We start from the raw sequence: 20,528 nt of genomic DNA, 5'->3' as shown, positions 1-20,528 counted from the left end.
TTGGGAAGGAAAGAAAGGAGCAGGAGCTGGAGGCCGGCCTGGGATACGTGAGACCCTGCCTCAAAATACAATGAATCATGAATTTAAGGGAAAGTTTAACTCTTAAGAATTTGTTCAGTGCACCTCAAGTTGGTGGTATACACCTTCAATCCTAGCACTTGGGAGGGAGGGGCAGGCTGATCTCTGAGTTCCAAAACAGCCAAGGATACTACATAGAGAAAACCTGTCTCAAACACCGGCCCCGCTCCAAAAAAAAAAAAAAAAAAAAAAAAAAAAAAAACCCAACCCAGACATGTGCACAACAGGCAGACAGAAGATCCTTTTGGTATTGATCTTGGCTTTTATTTTAAAATACATTTAGCATAGAACTGTCATCAAACAAAAACATAAACACAAAGAAATAGAATATTTTCTAATTCTTTTTAAGCGACACACAAAAATTAATAGGATAACAGAGCCAAGGTAGGGAACTCTTGCTGTAGCTCAATTCAAGGAGCACATCTGTTGAGAGGAAGCCCCTTCCTGCAGCCTTGGAGCCCCCTGTGTACCGATTCTTCTCGAAGCACCCACCTTCTTCTCCTAGTGGCCTAAGGGTCCAAATTTACTTGTTTAAAGTTAATCAGATTCTGTTTGGGTAAAAACTGCCAGGCCCCTAAGCTTTCGATCAGAATTATAAAAAGTATGAGTTCAAATAACTCACGTTGTCCAAAATAGAAATGTTTTCCTTCTAAACAATCAGAGATTATTGCACTAAAATCGTTACCTCCACCCCTGATGTGTTCATTCATATGGAAAATTAATTCTCTTCTTTACAAAAAGCTCACCACAAATAAATGCAATGTTGACCTAATTGCAATCACACTTTAAAATATAAAGGCACAGACAGGAAAAAATAGTTTAATACTACACTCAAATTTTCCACTGTAAAAATAATTAGTTGGGAAAATAATAAAATCTAAGCTACCAATACTTCACGTTTGGATTTTATAATCTATCTTAGGTTGCTAAAGAGTGGGATATTAAAAGTTAATGGTGGGAAACCCAATCCTTTTCAAATAATTTAGAAAAATGGCTTGTGTAGGTAGTAAGGGTGTACATTGTTTCATCTATAAATTTCAGTTACATTTCCACTCCCTGGAAATATTTACTCGTATTATATACAGTCAAGACAATGTACATAGATAGATACTGTTCCTATAACTTGCAACACATAGAAAAATACTTACAAAAATGGAAATACTTATCCATTTAGCTTTCCAATAAATTAGTGAGAAAACTCAGGGATTCCACATTTCTTTCTTTAAAAAAAAAAAAAAAGACTGAAGAGTTATGGGCCATTTTACTTCTAACTCTGTTAGTTTGATATATATTTTAAAAATATTTGCCTGATGATGTGGCTTAAGATGGAATTTGAGTGTCACTTTTACATCACAGTATACATGGCGTCTCTTAATTCAGGAAAAGAAAGGCACAGTTAGCAAGCAATAAAATTCAGTACCTGTATTATTAAACTGGTGACCAAAACGGTGAGAAAAAAAAAAAGTACATTCAACACAGTGTATAGAACTTAAAGAAACAAAGGAAGGAAGGAAGGAAGGAAGAAAGGAAGGAAGGAAGGAAGGAAGGAAGGAAGGAAGGAAGGAATCCCAAAAAACAAATTTCTCCAAAAACTTGGTCCATTAAAAATGCCTCTCATGTTCACCATCATGGATAACATGAAGGGAGCCGGCAGTGTAGGAAGAGGCAGTAAATCAGTGTGTGGTAGTATATGGATTTCTGTCTGGTAATTATCAATTCAACTAGGAAATGGCTCCCTTAGGAAAGAAACATTAAGCTTATCTGTTAATAACAACATGCCTGCATTAATTCCAAAAAACCTGGGCACAACTGCATATTGTCCTTGATTTTTCAATACACCCCGCTGTTCTTAGGTAAATAATTGTATACATAATATATACTAGATACACATTTGTACACCATGTACCTTAATATATATTATATATAACTACAATTTGTAATAGCAAAGAACTCTCCAAACATTTTGTGAACATTCTAAACGGGCACGCCATTTCTCAGTACTGAGAAAGCTCGGCCCACCAAAAACAACATCTGATATGCAGTGACAGAACGCACTGGCTGCAGAATTTACTTCTTTAAGTTAAATTCTTACTCTGACTCAAGTTTTTACCTAGAGAATAGCTTTAGATATAGCTGGTAGCTTCCTTTCTTATAATCAACAGTGTCTCTCCATCAAGAGATACCGATAAAGGAAAATACATAGGGGATCAAAAACGTGATGGAGAAACCAACCATCCCATAGGTAATATACCGGTAGGGCAGCTCCACTTCCATGTGCTGCCTCGCCTGGCGAATGTCATGACAAGGAATACTGAAGAGTTTACAGGCTAGAGGAATGGTGATCTTCTTCATGATATCTCTTACTAACAGTACAAGCATCATTCCTAGGACGACCCGTAATATGGCTTTTCCAAACAGAGTTACAGTAAGAGGAGGGATAGCTAAGGGTAATGTGTGCAGAGAAGGGTCTAAGGATAGACCCAGGTTATAAGCAGTGTGTGAGCCACATGCAATCCCAGCACCACTTCCCAGAATCTCAGCCGTGTCTCCTCGGGATGTACTCCAGGTGTCAAGGGTGAAAGAGAAGATGCCCAGAATTAAGTGCAGCCCGATGATGACGAGTGGGGCATATTTGTAGGTTTGGTTGAAGTTGTCAATCAGGTCCACCAATGGGTAGAAGATAATTAAGATTAAAATGGTATACAAAAATCCAGCAATGACATCCTAGAAAGAATAAAAGGACAGTAAGTAAATTTAAGCCTTATAAACCGACCATACAATAGTTCTGGAACTTGAGCTGGGGCTGTAGCCTGGTGGGTCGAGTGCTTGCCTATCGTGCATGAAGCCTGGGTTTGATCCCTGCACTGAAACACATGGCATATTGCTGCACACTCATAATCCCAGGACTGGGGAAGTAGAGGCACAAAGGTCAGAAGTTCCAGGGTTACACAAAACCGTCTAAAAAAACCAAAACAAAGTAAAATGTTAAAAAATATGTATTGCACTGAAACTTGTTTTAATGATAAAAAGGATTCTGTTTATTTATTTGGCTATTTATTTATTTGGCTTTTTGAAATAGGGTTTTACTATGTAGCCCTGGCTGTCCTAGAACTCACTCTGTAGACCAGAGTCTCTGGTCTCAGATCTCAGAGGTCTCAAACTCAGAGATCCACTGGCCTCTGCTTCGTGAGTGTTGGGATTAAAAGTGTGTGCCACCATAGCCTGGCCAATAAAAAGAATTTATTAATAAAAGGATGTTTTTATTTTTTTCTACTCGTTCAGTAACTACAGACATAACATGTGAATTTAGTCAGGTTCGGAACAGTATGTTTGCTACTGTGATGTTGACATGCAAAAGAAACATTGTATTTACTATTACTCAAAGAAATGATGTCTGCAATCATGAAGTTTATGTTTTTGGGGGGGAAACTGTAACAATATTAGTAGAATACTGATTCTACTATATTACAATATTAATAATATTGTAAGAATTATAATAACAATATTAGTAAAAAAAAAACTAATATTCCATTTTTACATAGTTATAAGTGATGTTAGCATTAAAATTAAAGTCTCTGTCTTCTAATGGCTTCTTCTTTTAAAAAAACTGTGAGTTGGGGGCTAGTTTAGGTCACATGGAGAATTCTAGGCCACCAGAGGACCACAGCAAGACCCTATACCAAAAAAGCAGCTTTAAAACAACTGATCAAACAAAGGGCTGGAGAGGTGGTTCAGTGGTCAAGTCAAGGACCCTTGCAGCTTCCAGAGGATCTGGGTTGGGTTCTCAGCACCTCACACACAAATAATCCTTTACAAAAAAATGTGTTTTAACAATTTGAATTTTGGGGGCTGGAGAGATAGCTCAGTGGTTAAGAGCACTGACTGCTCTTCCAGAAGTCCTGAATTCAATTCCCAGCAACCACATGGTGGCTCACAACCATCTATAATGGGATCTGATGCCCTCTCTGGTAAGTCTGTGTACTTATATACATTAAAAAATAAAAGAGTATATAAATATTTTTTTAAAAAAAGAATTTGAATTTTGAAAAAATTAAAATTAAAAAAATTTGAATTTTGGCCAGGGAAGTGTGGTGGCTCATGCCTTTAGTCCCAGCACTCAGAAACAGAAGCTGGCAGATCTCTGTGGATTCAAGGCCAGCCTGGTCTACAGAGTGAGTTCAAGGACAGCCAGGGCTACACAGAGAAACTCTCTTTTGAAAAAAAAAAAAAAAAAAAAAAAAAAAAACTGAATTTTGAAAGCTATGTTTGGTAATGACTGAATAAAAACCAGAAATAGTAATCTTTACTTTTCTGGGAAGTAGGAAAAACAAGTCGGAAAGCACATATTAAACACAAATAACCAAGTATCCCAAGTGATAACGAAGTATTCCTGATACATTATTTCTAGCACAGTATTAGAGTGCTCTTAATACTGACGAAGATAACAACTTAGGCAGTGTTGTACCTGACCATCTGTGAGCCATCTATGGGGGACACTCTGCCTATAGCCCATGCTAGTTTCATACTTAACAGTGAGGACACCAGTTATGTTTTAAAAACTAATCCAAAACACAATTACTTTATTTTTTTAAAAACATTTTATTTATTTTATGTATATGAGTACACTGCAGCTGTTTTCAGGCACACAGAAGAGGGCATTGGATCCCATTACAGATGGTTGTGAGTCACCATGTGGTTACTAGGAATTGAACTCAGGACCTCAGGAAGAAGAGTCAGTGCTCTTAACCGCTGAGCCATTTCTCTAGCCCACAAGTAATTATTTAAATACTAAAAGATATGAAAAGCACAAACTGAGGGAATGTTATCAGATTCATAATGCTCATAATATGATTCTAGCACTCAGAAGGCTCCACAGGCTCAAAACCAGCCTAGGTACATGGTACCTTGTGTCAAAAACAAAATATCAACTGCTGAAATACAAATAAACAATATATTATTGACTAGTAATAATAGTCTAGTCATTGCACAGAATTATTATTTGTAACACTTGAAAGTTGTACCAGGTGTTACTTTGAAAAGGAAAATTGCCAGGCATAGTAGCACACAACTTTAGGGCCGTCACCTACTGAGCCATCTTGCTGGCCCTTGTAACTGCTCTTGTGTGTGTGTGTGTGTGTGTGTGTGTGTGTGTGTGTGTGAGAGAGAGAGAGAGAGAGAGAGAGAGAGAGAGAGAGAGAGAGAGAATCAGTCCATGCATACTGCACTCATGTAGGAACCCTTGGATATCACTAGAGGGCAAAGACCTTGTAGGACTGGAGTTCCAGACAACTATGTGTGGTTACATGGGTGCTAGGAATTGAACACTGGTCCTCTGTAAGAGAAGTAAATGCTCTTAACCTCTGAGCCATCTACCGTGCCCTACCTTGTAGCTATTTTTAATAAGACAAATCATATATTCTTTGGAAGCAGATTTATCATTAAATAAACAATTAGGGTTCCCTGGCATGGTTATACAGGAAACTAATTCCAACTCCTTGTCTTGCAATACAGGTAGCCTGGATATATGCGAGGTCCCTAGGTTTAATCCTTGGTACTGAAATAAATAAAAGCAAAATAAAGTAAAACCAAATACATAAACAATTAGGCCTGCCCATTCACGAATTGAAAAGCAGAATGTCAGGGCTAGAGAGATGGCTCGGCAGGTGAGAACGTACCGTTCTTGCAGAGGACTCAGGTTTGTTTCCCAGCCCATGTAAGGTGGCTCATAACCAACTCCTGTTCCAGGGATCTGATCTCTCTGGTCTCTGCAGGCTCCTGCAGTCATACGCACACACGACCTCCCCACATATTCATAAGGAAAATAAAATAAATCAACTCAGGATACAGACCTCGACGGCCTCAAATTCACAGAGATCTTCCTGTCTCTACTTCTTGAGTACTGGAATCAAAGGTATATACTTGGCCTTTTCTCTCTCTCTCTCTCTCTCTCTCTCTCTCTCTCTCTCTCTTTCTTTCTCTCTTTCTTTCTAATTTTGTCTTTTTTTTTTTTTTTCAGAGCTGAGGACTGAACCCAGGGCCTTGTGCTTCCTAGGCAAGTACTCGACCTCTTTCTTTCTAAAACAGTGTTTTTGAAATCATAGATTCAACAGTCAGATTCTTATTCCTTTTGGAATGATAATAAACTTAGAGATAAAAGTACCTTTTTCCTAAAAAACAAAAAAAAATTAGCAATTCACTGTTCTTCTTTCTTCACTAAAAAATTGTACAACCAGGGCTGGAGATGTATGTTCAGCTGCTGGCCTACTTGCCTTGCATGTCCAGGACACAAAAAGTAAGATTAAAACTAGTCTAGATACCACGTAATCCCAGCGTTAGGTAAGCAGAGGCAGGGTCTCTCCCAGTTTGAAGCCATAGTGAGACCCACACCAAACAAAACCTCACTCAAACAACAAGAAAACAGTGTAACCTTAGCCTTTTAGAAGTGACACCATTAATTGTGGAGGCAGAAAGGAATCACAAGGCACAGAGTGTGATAAGTAGCAGAGTTTGGTAATGTTAGATATCACATAAAAATGTGTAGTCTGATTATACAACAGGAAGAGCAGTGAGAACAATGCCATATTCCTACAGACAGGAAATCGGCTTCTGCGACGTTCCACACGTAAAGAACTGTCAGCGCAATCCTGGAATGGAGTCATGTGAGAATCCTGAGTGTGCCAAAACTCCAAGAAAACAGTCTTGTGATCTCAGTTTCTTCAGAACACAGAACCGTTTGTGGAATGTGTTCTCCTGCTTCTCCCAGGTATAGTACAGAAGTGAGCTCACTTGAGCTGTTGCTAGTCCTGTGCCTCCGTGGAAAAACATGATTTTGCCTTGTGAAACGTTTCCTCATGATTATATACAGCTTGATCTCCTGAGAATGTTACTTCTGTGTCCTTTCTTAGCCCCCAGGGTATCAACTGATGTTCCAAATAAAGTTATCTATTATATGAGACTTTATTCTGCCTCATTTTTAGGCTTAGTTCACCCAGATTCATGTTCCCAACTAGATCGGTAGGTAAAAAGGACATACTAAAACCATGGGGGGGAGGGGGAGGAAGAGGAGCAAGAGGAAGAAGAAGAGGAAGAGGAGGATAAGGAGGAGGGCGAGAACAACAACAAATCAGTATGACCCATCAGAGAAAATCATTAGGATTTCATACATTAGTTCACATTTTACCATCTGTTTTTTTTTTTTTCTTTTTCTTTTTTTGATTCTTCATTTCCAAGCTAACAGGCAATAAATACCTAGAGAAAAGCACATTTGATCTAAGAAACCCATGTCCATTGTGGGATGACAGAAAGGTATGAGGCCATTCCAGTTTAGGGTAAATGGGGGAAGAGGCCCCCGGCCTCTGGAGAAGGAGAAGGAAAATGTGGGAAGGTTGTGAGGAACATCTGCAGAGACAGGGAAGCAGGCAAGAGGAGAGAGGCATCCAACCACAGGCTACAGGGTCCTGAGGCTTCTGGGCACTCAGTAATGGAAGGAAAGTGAGAAAAACTCACAACTGGATTTTCTCTTTCAGGGCTCCCTATCTATCAAAGGTAGTTTGCTTATCAGGAGCTAATACTCAATCAAATCTCCCTCACCTTGTAAAACCTTTATGTCAATCTTTTTTTGTTGTTTTGTTTTGTTTTGTTGTTGTTGTTGTTTTGTTTTCGAGACAGGGTTTCTCTGTATAGCCCTGGCTGTCCTGGAACTCACTCTGTAGACCAGGCTGGCCTTGAACTCAGAAATCTGCTAGCCTCTGCCTCCCAAGTGCTGGGATTAAAGGCGTGTGTCACCACCGCCCGGCTTACGTCAATCTTTTAATCTCCCACACTTAGTAAAATCCTTGTTTACAGAAAGCCCTTCCCCCATTCCTGGAACTTGATGGCCTGGAAGGGCTGACTTCTCGTTCTTTGAAGACTAGCCCATCCAGAAAGGTTGAAGCTGTGCCCCAGCCAGCTGGGGGCGGGGAAGAGAGACAGACACCACCTATAGCAAAGTAAAAACCAAGTGAGCTTGCTGGCTGGCCTGGGTTCGGCGCACCTTTTTACAAAAAGAAGCGGCCGTGCCAGGCTACTTTTGCTTTGTTCATGTGTTCCTTTATATTGACAACATTCGACGTTTCTAAAATTTTCTGCCAGTGTTAGGAAAAAAAATTTTTTTTTTATAGTTTATATTTTTCTATTTTATAGGTATGCGCACACACACACACACACACACACACACACACACACACACACACACGGACACCCTGTTTTTCTTACCAGGATGGAATGCATTCCCATGTAGACTCTACTTAGGCAAACTAGAGAACTCCAGCAGGGGATAAGAATCAGCCCGTATATAAGAGGATACTAAAGGAGAGAGAGAGAGAAAAAAATAAGTTAGACAGATACAAACAAGCAAACAGGAAAACAAACCGCTATGCTATAAAACCCTACCAAGAACTATATGCTTTCTCGTCTCCACTGCTTTCCCAGTGCCTAACCAAGATCATGCACAGCAAACGTTAACAAAATACTTTTGCAAAAAAAAAACTTAGGTTTTTTTGTTTGTTTTTTGAGATGGGCTCTCTCTGTGTAGCCCTGGCTGTCCTGGAACTTGCTCTGTAGACCAGGCTGGCCTCAAACTCACAAAGATCCACCTGCCTCTGCCTCCTGAGTGCTGGGATTAAAGGCGTGTGCCAACACTGCCCGGCTGTAATTAGTTTTCTACTTCTGTATTCTCCATTAAATTTAAATGGCAATCCCATTGAGGAAAATGTTGGTGGGAATGGAGCACAGTGATTGCACATGCCTGTAACTTTAGCAACAGGGAGACACAGGCAGGAGGATCACTATGAGTTTGAAGCCAGCCTAGCCTGCATGTTGACTTGCAGGACAGCCAGGGCTATATGATTAGCAGAAACATAAAAAGGGGAAAGGCACAAATAGGCTGCTCTCGGAATCAGCAATATCATCAACAGAGCTGGCTTTGTGTCCTGCGGTTGGAGAGAAGAGAAACAGGACTGACTGCTGGGGAGCACGGTTAATGCGGGAAGAGCATGTTCAGGTGGTGTGTGCCTATGGTTTCCAGGTCCTAAATGAAACTGCAGACAGACAGTGGTTGGAGAAGGGGAGTGAAAAGAGTTCAATACTAATCAAAAGGCTGAGGCAGGGGGACTGCTGCAGTGAGAAGCCAGCTTGGGCTACATAGTATGAGATCCTGTGCTTAAATTAAAAGGAGGGCTGGTAATAAAGTGAGTTTGAGACCAGCCTGGGCTGAGTGAAACCAAAACCAACCAACCAACCAACCAACCACCGATGCATCCTGGAGAGGGAGGTGTGGTGGCACTTGCCTGTGATCCCAGCATCGGAAGCGTGCCTGACACGGGGAAGCCCTGGGTTCCATTCATCCAAAGCACCATAAGAAAAAAAAATATTTAAGCTACCATATAATTTGTTGGGCTATATTTATATGCCCTTGGAAATAAAGCAAAGCACTGTGTAATTTGGTCCCCTGCCTTTGCCTCACAAACACTGGGATTATAGGCATGAGTCAGGGCTTGGCTTAGGTACCTTTAATCTCATAGCACTGTTAACTTTTTTCATTGCATCACCTTGATAAGAAGGAAACCCAAGTCAACATTTCCTTCAGTTATTCTACAAAATGGCTCTATTCAGCCTGATATGCTTTGCCGACTGCTTATCACACATGATCAGAACTGTCTGGTACTCTGTGGCGCCTTTCACTCACATGCTTGGAGGGGCCGGGGGAGGAACAAAAATAGCCAATAAAATGACTTGCAATTAAAGCAATTTCAAAAACTGTCTTTGAGACACTAAGGGACTGAACCAATGGCTGAATGCCAGGGAGCTCTCTATTGACAAATGACACTCTGGCCTTTTAAGTACAATTTAATTTGTTCAGAATAACTGTAATATGGGACAAACACAGACAGCAGAGGGAAAAAAATCCATTTTGAATTCCGGTACGCATATAGCCTCTCACACAACAGGTCAATGGTGGCATATTACAGACAGATTTCTCTTGCTAATGAAACAAAGGTTGTAGTCCATGTGGAAAGCATGTCAGTAAGTGAGAGATCATACATAATATACATGTTCATATACATATATACACAATATACTTACATATACATTCTTATACAGTGACTAGGCAATTCTAGGAGTCTGTACTAAGCACAGAAATGTGGGTAAGGATTCACATATCAAAACTGTCAGAAGATGGTTTACATCACTCAATGCTTCGAAGTGGCAGACAGAGAGGCTTGGCATCTTTCTATAGAGGAACGAGGCCTACCGCACTCACCGGCCACATATACACATACACAGACATACTACCTGCCATTTACAAAATCCATGTCTTGGGAGTCTCAAACATGAACCACAAAAAAAAATCAGCTTAAATTGTCTTGGAAGAGGAAGAAGAGTTGCAGCACTGTCAGGCATCTCGGAGAACCCCAGCGTGGAAGAATCCCCAGCTGTGTGCTGTTCATCCCAGGATAGGCTCTTCCTTCTACACAAACACTGCCTTCTCTTTCTTCCAGAAACAGGCTTCTTTCTGGGCTCTCCAGGCCATATGGCAGATGATGACTTCAGAATTTGCTTCTTCATAGATGCAGGAGACTTGCTTATACATCCTTACCCTGCCTATCTGACTCAGAGAAGAGATCCACCTGATTGTGGAGGTGGGGGTTTACAGGGTTGTAAGCTAGGCTGATTCTGTTTCTGTTTCTTCAGCTGTGGGACCCTGGGGTGGCCACATAATATCCTTTCATCTCAGGTTCCTTCTGTCTAAAGGAGGTAATTAATATTCAGGACTGTAATAAGCCTACAGTGTAAAAACCATCTACTTGGGAAGCTGAGACAGGAAGACTGGTAGTCAAAGTGAGTGTGGTCCACACAGTAAGTAAATTAGCAAGAATTTGTCTTAAAAAGGAAAAAAAAAAAAAAAAAAAAAAAAAGAGGTCACAGGTACCTAAGGGGTGGAGCGCTTGCATAGCACACATGAGGACTGCTTGGTCTACAGCTCTGTGTATGAAGTAAAGAGTGTAATGACACATTTCAGCCATGGTTCTCCAGAGAAATAACCTATAGGACATGTCTGTACATTCTATATAGAGAGAAATTTACGTTGACGAGCTAGCCCATGCCACTGTGGAGGCTCACAGGAACCAAACTCTCAGGCTGAAGGTCCAGAGGAGCACATAGGTGTCGCTCAAGTCTGAAGGAATCTGTTGGCAAAATTCTCTCCTTGGACAAGCCTGTCTACCCCAGTTCACTACATGGACAAATAAAGAGAATGGACATTGTCCTTTAAGTCCCACAGGCAGACAGCAGCGTGCACATGTGCATGTGTGCACACATACACACATACCCCAAATGAACAAATAAATAAATAAATACTTAAAAGGGGTGGACCCCTTTAATCCCAGCACTTGAAAGGCAGATCCAGTTGGATCTGAGTTCAAGGCCTGTCTACAGATCAGGGCTAAACAGAAAAACCCTATCTCAAAAAAAGTTTTGTTTGTTTTAAAGAAATTTATTCTTTCAACCTTAAATTGCTGTTTTCTTACCTTTTCGTTCTTTTCATTTCATTTTGACTTGTCTATGTGAGACATGTCTTTTTTCATCTCAAGGGTAGCTTCGTCAAGGACTAATATTTCTAATAATAGGCATATGGAGACCTAGCAAAAATGACATATGAAACTAAGTCTTCCCCACCTTGTAAAACATTTGCTTTCACAAATGGTGGTGGCCTTGGGCAGCTGGACCCTTTCCCCTTCTCTTTACTGCCTTATTCAGAGTCTTTTAAAACTAGCCAGTCCTTAGACTGTGGGTTGAGAACCCAGCCAATAGGGAAACAACATCACCACCTGCCTTGAAGACACTGTTTCAAAGAAACCAAAACTGAACAAAACCAAACGAACTTCCTGCCTCATACTTTCCTTTTGTTTGTGTGGTTCTGTGTGTGATACCGAGAATATTTATTTCCAACACCTAGAAATTAAGCATGATTCTTTAGTTGGGCATGGTGGCACTCTTCAATGCCAGTACTCAGGAGGCAGAGGCAGGCAGATCTCTGAGCTCAAGGCCAGCCTGGTCTACTACAAAGTAAGTTCCAGGACAGCCAGGGCTACACAGAGAAATGCTGTCTTGAAAAAGTAAGTGTGTGTGTGTGTGTGTGTGTGTGTGTGTGTGTAAGTGTCTAATCTTCTTTAGTAAAAGCTTACTGGAAATAAAGATGCTAATCTTACCTAAAAAATCTGCACATGGCGGCCTAGCAAAAATCACATATGAAAGGAAGCATCACACATGATATTAAGCAAAGCAGTAAGTATGACATATGATGTGGTCTTGATTAGATCAAAATAATGAACTTGATATACAGTACGGTCCTAATCATTTCTAAATGATAAGGAGACATACATGTCAGCAATTAATATTTTTTAACCTCTGCAAAGTCTGAGTCGTCAATGCTTGTGCTGAATTTACTGATGCTTCTGGCGTCTGCAGAACACACACTCTCTTACTTTCACTTCTGGCTTTGTCCAAGGCATATTCTTTTTAAAGGTATTGTCTCATCTTACTGTGCTGGGCAGACAGACCTACAGTGTGGCCCTAGGATAAGCACACCACTCCTCTGACCCTCTGGAGTCTAGTGTGGACACTTGGCCCTGGCCAGGCAGATCTAGCAGCTCAACACAGTCTCGGCTGTCTGAGCCTGTAAATAATGCAGAGCCGGATGAGGCGGGCCCATGCGTGTCCGGCACAGGAGAGAGGGTGTGTGGAGGCCTACAGTGAGCTCTGAGGAAGTCTCCTTCCACAGCCTGGCCCCAGACTCCCAGGGCTTCCTAGCACTTGGTTTCTACAAAACACTCTAGATATTCTGCAAGTCAGCTTCCTCTTTTTGCTTAACCTAGTCAAGATGCATTTTTTGAGAACCCTGCATACAAACACTCAGTTCCATACACCTCAGATGCCTGTCCTTCCTCCCTTCCTTCTCTCCATCCCTCCCTTTCTCCCTTCTCCCTCAGAGGGGACTCCTGTATGCAGCCCCATGCCTAGGCTAGCATCAAATTCAAAAGGTCAGCTGGCTTCTGCCTCTTGAGTGCTAGGTTTAAAGAAGTACACGCCCACCTCACCTTAGATATTTCTAAGATATCTTCTTATTTAAAGACACTACTTAAACCGGGCGCAGGCCTTTAATCCCAGCACTTGGGAGGCAGGGGCAGGTGGATTTCTGAGTTCAAGGCCACTAGCCTGGTCTACACAGCCAGGGCTACATAGAGAAAAAAAAGAAAAGAAAAAAACAAAACAAAATAAAGACTCTACTTATTTGTATATTCGAGGCAGCATTTGTCTGTCTGGGTGCCTGTGCCTATATGACATGCGGAGAGCAGAAGGGGTGTCATTATCCTCTGCCTATTGAGGCAGGGTCTCTCCCTGAACCTGGGGCTTGTGTTGGTCTCAGTGAAGGTGGAAGCCAGTGAACCTTAGCAATCTGGTCTCTGCTCCCTCCAGGAGTTTGGGGTTACAAGTATGCTCCAGACACCAGCCCATTATATGAGTGCTAGGATCCAAACTGTGGTCTTCATGCTAATGCAGCAAAAGCTCCTAAACGCTGAACCGTCTCTGTGATTCCCTAAGATATCTCTTACCTCTCATACTCTTCAAATGTTGCTATGTGTGTCTCAGTTTCTCTCTGCACCTATGTGTGCATATGATATGCATCTACATGTGGAGGCCAGAGGAAGGACAACCTTGGATGTTGTTCTTCAAGAGAACCACACTACTGGCCTGTCACTCACCAAGGGAACTACAGGCTGGCCAGGGAATCCCAGGGATCTACTTGCCTGTCTTCCCAGTGTTGGGATTACAGCTTGCACCATCATGCCTGGCATGGTGGGGTTTTTTTGTTGTTATTGGGTTTTTTTTGTTTGTTTGTTTTTTGTTTTTCGAGACAGGGTTTCTCTGTGTAGCCCTGGCTGTCCTAGAACTTACTCTGTAGACCAGGCTGGCCTTGAACTCAGAAATCTGCCTGCGTCTGCCTCCCAAGTGCTGGGATTAAAGGCGTGCGCCACCACTGCCCGGCTGGTGTTTGTTTTTTAAGATATACAAGAATACCAGTACTCCTGAGAGCCAGGAGCTGGAGTCGGAGGTGGTTGTGAGCCACCCATTGCAGGAGCTTGGGTCCCCTGCAAGAGCAGTATGGGCTCCTGACTGCTGGGCCATTTTTCAAGCCTCCGCACCTGGCTTTCACACACACTTTACTGAGTCCTTAAATGTTGGTATCTTAAGAGGTATTTTGTTGATCCTCAAATTCTCATTGTGTGTCCTCTTTGAGGACAATATTCCAGTCTCATGATTTTATTTGGTATATATATATGTGCTGGTACCAAATCTGTACTCATTTTTCATGGAAAGAACTGACTCCCGCATTGCTTCAGGTGGTTTTAAGGATACCAAAGGCACCAGCTCCTTGGTGACCCTGCACACTCAATACAAGATGCTTCTAAAACACACACACACACACACACACACACACACACACACACACACTTCTTCACAAATTATACTTCCCAAACCAGAAATTTAGACATAATCCTTTCTTCTTTTTTCCTACTTAATGACAGATCCCATAAGTCATCAAGACTTGCCAATTTTTAAAACTATGAAATTTACTAGGTTTGGTAGTATACATCTTTAATCCCAGCAAAGACAGAGGCAGGCAGAACTCTGAAAGAATTCCAAGTCCAGTTTGTGACAAACAATGAGACCTTGTCTCAAAAGTAAATATATCTATCAAATTCAAGATAAGTTTAGTGAGGCCTGGCTCCAGTGTCACACACCTTTAATCTCAGTATTCAGCAGGCAGAGGCAGGTGGGGCTCTGGTCGAGTTTGAGGCCAGCCTGGTCTACAGAGTGCATTCCAGGACAGCCAGGGCTACACAGAGAAACCCTGTGTCAAAAACAAAATAAAAATATAGAAGTGGGGGAAAGTCTATTTATGCTTCATAAACCACACAGTCCATTTTGTTGAAACTAGTCAACTTTCATATCTAGAAGCAGCACAAATAGAAACAAAAAAGCAACAATAAACACAAAGGATGTGATCAGTTTTTTAAAGTTTTAGCTACAGACAAACATTTGAGATGCCCATAATTTTCCTGCCATAAAATATTCTTTTGGCTCTTTCTCATTTCTTTAAACATGTAAATTCCATCCATACTTCACAAATAGATAGCAAGCTGGGGTACAGTGCAAAATCCATGCTTAGCACACAAGGCCCTGGGTTCAGTCTCAGATACCACTCAAAAACAAAATACAGCAGGACAAAGGCAGGCAGCAGGGAGAGCTGACAGGGAGACAGATGCCTATTGCCTCTCCCTTGAGCTGGCAAAATCATCTTCCCTGTCAACTGCTCTCTCTGTCCCCAGTGATCTAGAACTTTCCCTGGGCTACACACAGAAGACTTCCCAGAGTATCCGTCTACTCCCCTCAAGCGAACAACCATATTTGTTTTCTCACATTCACGTGTGCTATGCAGCATAGGAATTTTGACAAATTGACAAGTTTCTATTTGTTGAGACATGTGTCATCTTGATTAAAGCTCTCTATTCAATGGGAGAATGAAACTATATAATTGTAATGAAAGAAATAACTGCTGCTATTCCCAGTTGATACAATTTCCTGTATAAGGAACACGTAGGAATTGCTGTACAAATTATTATATTAACAGAAAGTTCAACAAGGATATCTTAGGTCAGCTCAATATATAAGATAATCTATTGCATTTTTATATCATGATAGTAACAAAAGTGTAAACTGAGTAGAAATCAACCTCAGTGTTTAACCTATATGAAGAAAACTATGAAGTTTATTTAGGAATGATTAGAAAAACAATGAGTGTATCCGTCATATTCATAGCTCGGAAGATTCACCACTGCAAAGCTGTCAATTCTCTCTATAAATCAACCTACAGTTTCATTGCAACTTCACTAAAGCTCACAGTTTTTCAAGTCAATTAAAGAGCTGACTTTAAAATGTATACTGAGCATTGGGTAGGGTGGCACAGACGTGTAATGAGACAGAAGGATTCCAAGTTGGAGTCCAGCCAAGCTGCAGACTGAGTTCAAGGCTAACCTGGGCAACTTAGAAGACCCTGTCTCAAAATGAAAAATGGTTAGACCTAAAACACACACACACACACACACACACACACACACACACACCCCACTAAATGGACACAGTCAAAAGCCTAGATTTCAGCACTCAGTATCATGGAACAAACAAACTAAAAACAAAGATTCAAATTAGCCATCACAACCTTAAAGGCAGATACTTGAGTAGGCATCAAGATTGGTCTAGAACACTACTTGTACTAGTAAGTACAAGAACAGGACCATCACAGAGTAGACAGCTGCACCAGGGATACACACTGGAACCCAGGCAGAGCCACACACATCAAGGAACCTGATGTACAACAGATGTAGCATTACAAATACATGAAAAAAATAAGACAAACTACTCAAAATTGATATGAGGGCAATTAATTATCTATGTGGAAGAAATTATACCAGATTTATTTCTCAAATAAAAATAAAACTAATGAATGGTGAATAAATGCTTCCATTTGTAGATACACATTCTCTTTGCAATTAAATAGTTTAATTCCTAGAACCAACAATAAAAATAATGATGATTTTAGTTGTTTATATTTTTTTTTATTATGTTTATCTAGAGGGGGTCGGTGCCATGAGCATCCAAAAATAAGGCTGGAGAGACAGCTCAGCAATTAAGAGAGCTTACCGCTCTAGCAGAGGGCCAGAGTTTGGATCCCTGCACCCAAATCACAGGGTTCAGATAAATGTAACTCAAGGGAAATTGATGCTCCTTTCTGATCACCATTGGGTACCTGAGTACACACATGTACACACACACACACACACTCATATACAGACAGATTCTAACACATATAAACATAAATACCCATTCCCTCTTCTGGTGTGTCTGAAGACAGCTACAGTGTATCCATATACATAAAATAAAGTAAGTCTTTAAAAAAAAGAAATAAAATAAAAATATAACTACCCAAGCATACTGACACATACCTGCCGTAATCACTGCACTTGAGAGGCTAATATAAAGAGATTCTAGGTTTAGGAGTGGCCTCCTCTATACTGAATTCCAGGCCAGCTAGGCTACACAATCAACCAATTAATCAGTAAACAAACAAACACCCAAATGATGGGAAAAATACGTAAAGGTAACACATGAATCTAATGAAACACTATTCACCAATAAAAAAGAACCAAGTCCTAGGTACATACTACAATATGATTTTTAATACCTGCTGGGCAGGTAAACTGTACAAAAAATGTATGCCCGTGTATGAAACTGTTAAAAGAATTTTTAACATGCTAAGTGAATGCCAGGTGGTACTGGCACATGCCTTTAATCCCAGCACTTGAGAGGCAGAAGAATCTCTGAGAGATTCTGAGGCCAGCCTGGTCAACAGAGCAAAGAGTTCCAGGACAGCCAGGGCTACACAGAGAAACCCTATCTTGAAAAACAAAAACCAAAAAAGAAAAAAAGAAAAAGAGAAAACTAAGTGAAAAAAATCCTGCTAAACAGGCTTTATAGTGAAGGTTCCTCCAATATGGAGTGTGCACAGTAGGAAAATCTATATACACAGAGTGGGTTGCTGGTTGCCTAGAGATCTGTTTAAGACTCCATGATTTCTATCACCCTGCCTGTCTGCAATCTCAAAGCCTGTATGATTTTCGAATGTTGAATTAAATACAGTAGGTTGTGTATAATTCCAGTTTGAGGCCAGCCTGAGCTACATAGTGAGTTCCAGGCCAGCCAAAGCTACAGGGAGATCCTGCCTCAAAACAAAACAGACGAAAAGCCGAACATTAGCTTAGCCTGATTATTCAAGTAGCCTTGAAATGTTAAAATATTGATAGCTACACCCCATAAACAATTCAGCAGAACTATTTTCAGACTTCCTGTTAGCATGTGTCCTGAATAACTGAGGAGCAGAACCAACTCATTCTCTCCCTCTCCCTCCCCACCACCCCTCTGATGGCATTGTTAGCAGCAGCCCATCAGGGAGGGGGCACTAGAGAGTCCCCCCTCAGTAAGGCAAATAGCAGCGTACACACATAGCAAACAACATGCTCAACACACTGCTAGTCTCACTTTCTGGAGATGGACAGTTAGATCAGATGGGAATTTTCAGATATGTTTTTCACCCCAAACAGGCATTTTTTGCCTGCAATCCAAATGTGACCATGTATCACCAAGGGTTAAATAGGAAAGAACTTCTATGTTAGTCTCCCCTCCTAATTCCATCATTCTTCCTGGGTGCATGCCTGATTTCTGTTACTGTAAAACAGATGAACTGCAGAGTAGAGGGGGCTGAGCTGATACAGGCAACATTTACCCATACTTAATTTGACGTGGGTTAAGTAAGCCTATAACGGAGTTTTACAACACAGTTGGCAGTTCTCAATTTTGTGCAATGAAAGGGAGTTAAAAAGAGACAATGAGTGTCCCTAGATTCTCCAAAACTATGCACTTTATTCTTGAGACTGGTCCGAAAGACTAACAAATCATACAGTTTAAGATAGATAAAGCAAGACCAGTAGACAAATATATTTTGCTTCTATGTGAAAAATAATTAAGTCGAAAACTCAAGTGCAGGGTGACAGTTACCACCATGGTAACAGTATAGCAACTAACAACTGGTTCTCCAGACCAGAGAGGAAAGTGAAGGCAAGTGTCTCAACGGACCTGCAATCAATCCTTTACGACAAACTCATCTAGATTCTGCTCCTTTACCTTTCGGCTTTTCTTAACTGTCATCGCTTTAGTGCTTGGAATGTGCCTGTGTCGGAATCATACTAGTGTTTTGAAAACACTATCAATTTTACATCGTAAACACCATGCATTGCAGTGAAACCCGGTCTCAGTTACCAAGTGTTTCATTTTAAGGAAACCACATCACCCTTGCATCAGGCGAACTAAGTTTTAAAACTCAGTCCAAGCTCAAGGATTAAACGCACGGTACGTGTTACCTTAGCGGGCGAGTGGGGGGGGGGGCGTCTAAGAAACTATACTTAATGCATTAAAATACAGTTTAGTGGTTAAGCACCTTCATTAGTTAATTTTCTAGGACTCTTAACAGGGCCTGCTTATGGGTACTGTGAGAACCTGTGGGTAGGGGTTTTGGACTGAAAGAGCCAAATTTAAAAAAAAAAAAAAAAAGAAAAAAGAAAATAAAATTAAAAAGTTCAGAGAGGACTGGAAACTCGGTGGAGCTGAGGGGCGCAGCGTACCTGCCAGCGGCCATAGGTGAGGAGGATCATGGCGATGGGGATGGCGGTGCCGGACATGGCATGCGTGGAAGGCATGCTGTATTCCGAGTTGTAGAAGACCTCCAGCTTGATAACGGGCGGCGAGGCCGGCCGCGGCCAGCGGATGATGTCCTTGGTGCACTGGCCCAGGTACATGACAAGCACCCAGATGATCACCAGCCTCCGGCCGACAAAGGGGTCGAGATTCCAGATCCAGAAGGGGAAGAAGAGGATGTAGAAGAGCTCGTTGCCCAGTTCGGTGCCGAAGCAGAACAGGTAGTAGAGCGGCAAGTTGCTCACTTTGACCAGCTCGCCCTCCTCGCCAGTCAACGAGTTGCGGCGCAGCGAGCCCGCGCGACGGGGCCCGGTCGGGCCCGGCTCGGCCGCTAGCCCGTTGCGCACGCCGTTCGGGGCACCGCAACAGTCGGGCTTGGCGGGGTCCGGGCTGTCCTCAGAGTCCGGCTGCCGTGCCCGTCGCCGGGGGTCTCCCGGGGCTCCGCGAACCTCGGTTTCTGCATCCTCTCCCGCTGCCGGGCTGCCGAGCGGCACCTCCACCCCACACAGACGCTGGAAGCTCGCCACCCGCTGCGGCTCCTGCAGACGGATGGCCAGCAGAGCCAGCCGCTGCCCCAGGGACATGGTCGCGGGCCACTCGGGAATTGATCCGGCCACGCGCTCCCCGCCAGCCACAGCCGCCACGGTGCCTAGCTCGACTCGCTCGAGGCTGCCGGCGACCGCGCCAACAGGCCGCAGCGGCCGCCGCGCGCGCCCTGTGCCCCGCGCACCCCTCCCCTGGCGCGCTCCCCGCCCCGCGCGCTCCCGGAGGCCCGCGCCGCGCGCGCGCAGCCCGGAGTTGTCCTCGAAGCCCCGCCCCCCGGTGCTCCAGGCTGCTGTGCAAAGAACAGTGTGGGTCTAGGCACATTTGGTGACCTAGGAGCCGCCCGCGGGTTTTATTAGCCTGGAATCAATTGGGGCGTGATGAATGGAGGCAAAGTAACCACTCTGAAACCGGAATCGTTCGACTCACGCCATTAATTAGCAACTAATTTCAGAGCTGTCGCGGATGGTTGAAGTCCGGAAAGCCACGTGCCAATT

At 42.4% G+C, this 20,528-nt stretch overlaps 1 protein-coding gene across 1 annotated transcript; it reads right to left on the bottom strand.

Annotated features, from left to right (window-relative positions):
• Positions 1-317: 317 nt before the first annotated feature.
• Sgpp1 (sphingosine-1-phosphate phosphatase 1) lies at positions 318-20,221 on the bottom strand. Its single transcript, XM_076921994.1, has 3 exons — positions 19,416-20,221; positions 8,332-8,421; positions 318-2,802 (listed from the first exon to the last, which is right to left on the bottom strand). Exons 1-3 carry the CDS (start codon positions 20,070-20,072, stop codon positions 2,251-2,253), a joined length of 1,299 nt encoding a protein of 432 aa, XP_076778109.1. The 5' UTR covers positions 20,073-20,221; the 3' UTR covers positions 318-2,250.
• Positions 20,222-20,528: the final 307 nt, after the last annotated feature.

This window comes from Arvicanthis niloticus, chromosome 23 (assembly GCF_011762505.2).
Source record: "Arvicanthis niloticus isolate mArvNil1 chromosome 23, mArvNil1.pat.X, whole genome shotgun sequence".
Taxonomy (NCBI): Eukaryota; Metazoa; Chordata; class Mammalia; order Rodentia; family Muridae; genus Arvicanthis; species Arvicanthis niloticus.
The sequence above is the reverse complement of the archived record's forward strand: the minus strand, read 5'-3'. Positions and strand labels throughout refer to the sequence as shown.

Bases quoted from the DNA above. Each gene is read 5' to 3' on its own strand.
- Sgpp1 (XM_076921994.1), bottom strand. From the start codon at position 20,072: ATGTCCCTGGGGCAGCGGCTGGCTCTGCTGGCCATCCGTCTGCAGGAG. The intron at 8,422-19,415 runs GTACGCTGCGCC...TCTCTCCTTTAG, and splicing joins TCACCTATGGCCGCTGGCAG to TATCCTCTTATATACGGGCT. The intron at 2,803-8,331 runs GTAAGAAAAACA...TATTCTTTCTAG, and splicing joins TGGGAATGCATTCCATCCTG to GATGTCATTGCTGGATTTTT.